Source organism: Pteropus medius, unplaced genomic scaffold (assembly GCF_902729225.1).
Source record: "Pteropus medius unplaced genomic scaffold, Ma_sr-lr_union100, whole genome shotgun sequence".
Taxonomy (NCBI): Eukaryota; Metazoa; Chordata; class Mammalia; order Chiroptera; family Pteropodidae; genus Pteropus; species Pteropus medius.
This window is the reverse complement of record NW_024352790.1, coordinates 2,399,533-2,402,392: the sequence shown is the minus strand read 5'-3', so window position 1 is coordinate 2,402,392 and position 2,860 is coordinate 2,399,533. Positions and strand designations below refer to the sequence as shown.

The following is a 2,860-nucleotide window of genomic DNA, read 5'->3' as shown; positions in this document are numbered from 1 at the left end:
CACCAGGTACCAGACTTGTGATGGTGAATGAGTCTTCTGTTCACAGGACTTAGCATCTCTGACACTTTTTCCTTCCTCAATAATATAGTTTAAAATGTGTTGTTCGTATTACCTACAAAATTACTTTCTTTGAGAAAAGTACAATATAAAATACATTTTTTATCTTTAGCCATTCCTGACACAAGTACTTTCATATAGTTGATGCTCAATATCTCTTTGAAAGAAATAAAAAGTCATAGTGAAAACAAATTAGAAAAAAAATACGTCAATCATTTTAACTGGGCTACTCTACATATAAACTGAAAAAGAAAAAGGAAAAGGAAAAATGTTTAACAGCATTATTACACAACAATTTAGTTTCATTACGTGAAATACTCCAGATATGTAGTCCAAAATAACTTTTGTTGAATTAATAGTGTAAAATATTGTGGGGGGGAAATGTAAAATTAGAACACACATTGTTTATGCTCTTTTCAATAGAAGTAGTTTGCAATATTAGCATAAAATTTTTGACCCCACAACATTCTTGGGAAGTGAAAAACACACAATTTTCAAGTGAGAAATTTAGGTGTAGAAACAACCACTAATGATAATTGATGATTTTTCCACTTGCAAAACTTCTGGCAATGTTAGTAATTAACACTTGATCCCGAGGCTGAATTATTGGTCCCACAATATTACAAGTGAACATTCCAAGATTCTGCCCAGCCATTGAGCAGGAGAGGCTTGCCTATTGCACCAAAGCTCATGGAAGGTACAGACATTGAGAGAACAGGGAGAAATAGTCACAGAGGAGCAGCAAACAAACAGACCCTTGGATAGTGTCATCAAACCGGGACTATGTCTGCTATGGGCTGAATCATATCTCCCAAAATGCATATGTCAAAGTCCTAACCTCCCAGTACTTCAGAAAGTAACCATACCCAGAGATAAGGTCTTTTTAAAGGTAATTAAGTTAAAATGAGTTTTAGGATGAGCCCTAATTTAAAAGGACTAGTGTTCTTATAAAGAGAGGAAATAGGGTCCCAGACACACACAGAGGAAAGACCAGGTGAGGATGCAGAGGGAAGATGAAAGGGAGGCTGCTCAGAAGAAATCGATCTTGTTGACACCTTGATTTTAGAGTTCTAGCGCCTGGAATTGTGAGAAAATAAATTTCTCTTTTTTAAGCCACTCCCTTTGTGCTCTTCAGTTACAATGACCCTAGCAAAGCGGAATAGTGTGGCAAAGAAAAGGAAGAAAGACTTTCTGAAGGTAAATGAGAGTTCAGCATCACAGAGAAGATGATGAGAGGTTTCACAACTAAAATGAAATTAAGAATTTAATAAAATTCGAAGAAAGCAGAACTTGTGGTAAGGATGTATATGGAGCATTGAGACAGTTGACATATGTAAAAGCATTTTATCATTTATTATTTAGTACAGTAAATACTTTTACAATGGTTTAATAGAGACACCTTCTCATGACTTTGTTTCTGGCTAATCTGAAAACTATTTCCCCAATTTTGAAAGGTTTTATGTATTCCTTATATTTAATTTCATCATAAATTTAAAATTTTGAAAAGATCCTTAAATTTCTTAACTTAGTGCTTACATTTATTCTGAAAATAAACTTATGGTTGATGAGCTACCTTTTAGAAATTTCCCACTTAAAATGACTTTTATGGCTTTCCTAAACCAAGGATAAAATAAAGCATAAATCAATGGGTTCATGGCTGAGTTATAATAAGCACACCAACAGCAAATCTCATAAATATAAGTAGGGGTTATGAAGCCCATAAAAGCATCAATTAACGTTTCAATTGTATATGGTAACCACGAAATCATAAATGCTACCACTGTCACCCCCAGGGTTTTAGCTGCTTTTCTCTCTCTCTTGGCCACTCTGGCTTTGTAACTCTCAGAGGATGATTTTGCTTTACTACCAATATTTTCAATTTTTATAGCTTGTTGTTTAGCTACAACAAAAATCTTACTATAAAGAATGATCATAACAAGAGTGGGTATGAAAAATAACAGAAAATCTACCAAAACCCAGTCTTGATTTACAACAATTTGGCAACCACCTACACAGTTGAGAGCACTTACTAATTCTTCCATCCCATCGTCACTGACACCTGTGTAGAACACAGCACCACTGTATACAATGGGCAGGATCCAGGAGATGCTGATGCAAATTCCTGACACAGACACCGTGAACTTGTTAGGATAGAGCAGAGGATCAGTAACAGCAATGTACCTGTCGATGGAGATGAAGCACAAGTGGAAGAGAGAAGCGTAACAAAATGCGGCATCACAGCAACTGTGAAGGGTACAAAATCTGGCTCCGAAGTACCAGCAGCTCTCCACGGACCTGACCATGCTGAAGGGCATCACCGTCATGCCCACCAGAAAGTCAGCACAGGCCAGGGAGGTGATGAGAAAATTGGCTGGGGAGTGCAGCTGCTTGAAATGAAGAACTGAAGTCATCACCAAGAGGTTTCCAAACACAGCAAGTAAAGACCCCAAGCCAAACACTGCGTAGAGAATCAGTCTGGATCCAAGCGAGTAGGGAGTTTTAATACAAGATCTGCTCACATTCTCATAGCAAAGCAGCGTAACACTAGCTTGGGAAAGATTGCTGGTCATGGTTCTGCAGTTTTATGCTTACTGTGTTTCTGTCTTTCTTTGTGGTAGGGAATAGGAGTTGTCAATTCTGATAATTAAAAATATATTTATATCAAACTGCGTATTTGAGCCTCAGAGTATATCTTGTTCCCATTTTAATTATAAAGAGAATTTAAAAGAAATTCAAAAACTCAGATAATTATTCTTTCTTTAATTCAGGAAACTATTTCTGTAACTATGTCTAAACAAAACAA

General features: G+C 36.4%; 1 protein-coding gene across 1 annotated transcript; it reads right to left on the bottom strand.

The window, feature by feature from the left end:
- Positions 1–1,591: 1,591 nt before the first annotated feature.
- TAAR8 (trace amine associated receptor 8) lies at positions 1,592–2,629 on the bottom strand. The gene has a single exon (XM_039849906.1). It carries the CDS (start codon positions 2,625–2,627, stop codon positions 1,596–1,598), a length of 1,032 nt encoding a protein of 343 aa, XP_039705840.1. The 5' UTR covers positions 2,628–2,629; the 3' UTR covers positions 1,592–1,595.
- Between the last annotated feature and the right edge of the window lie 231 nt (positions 2,630–2,860).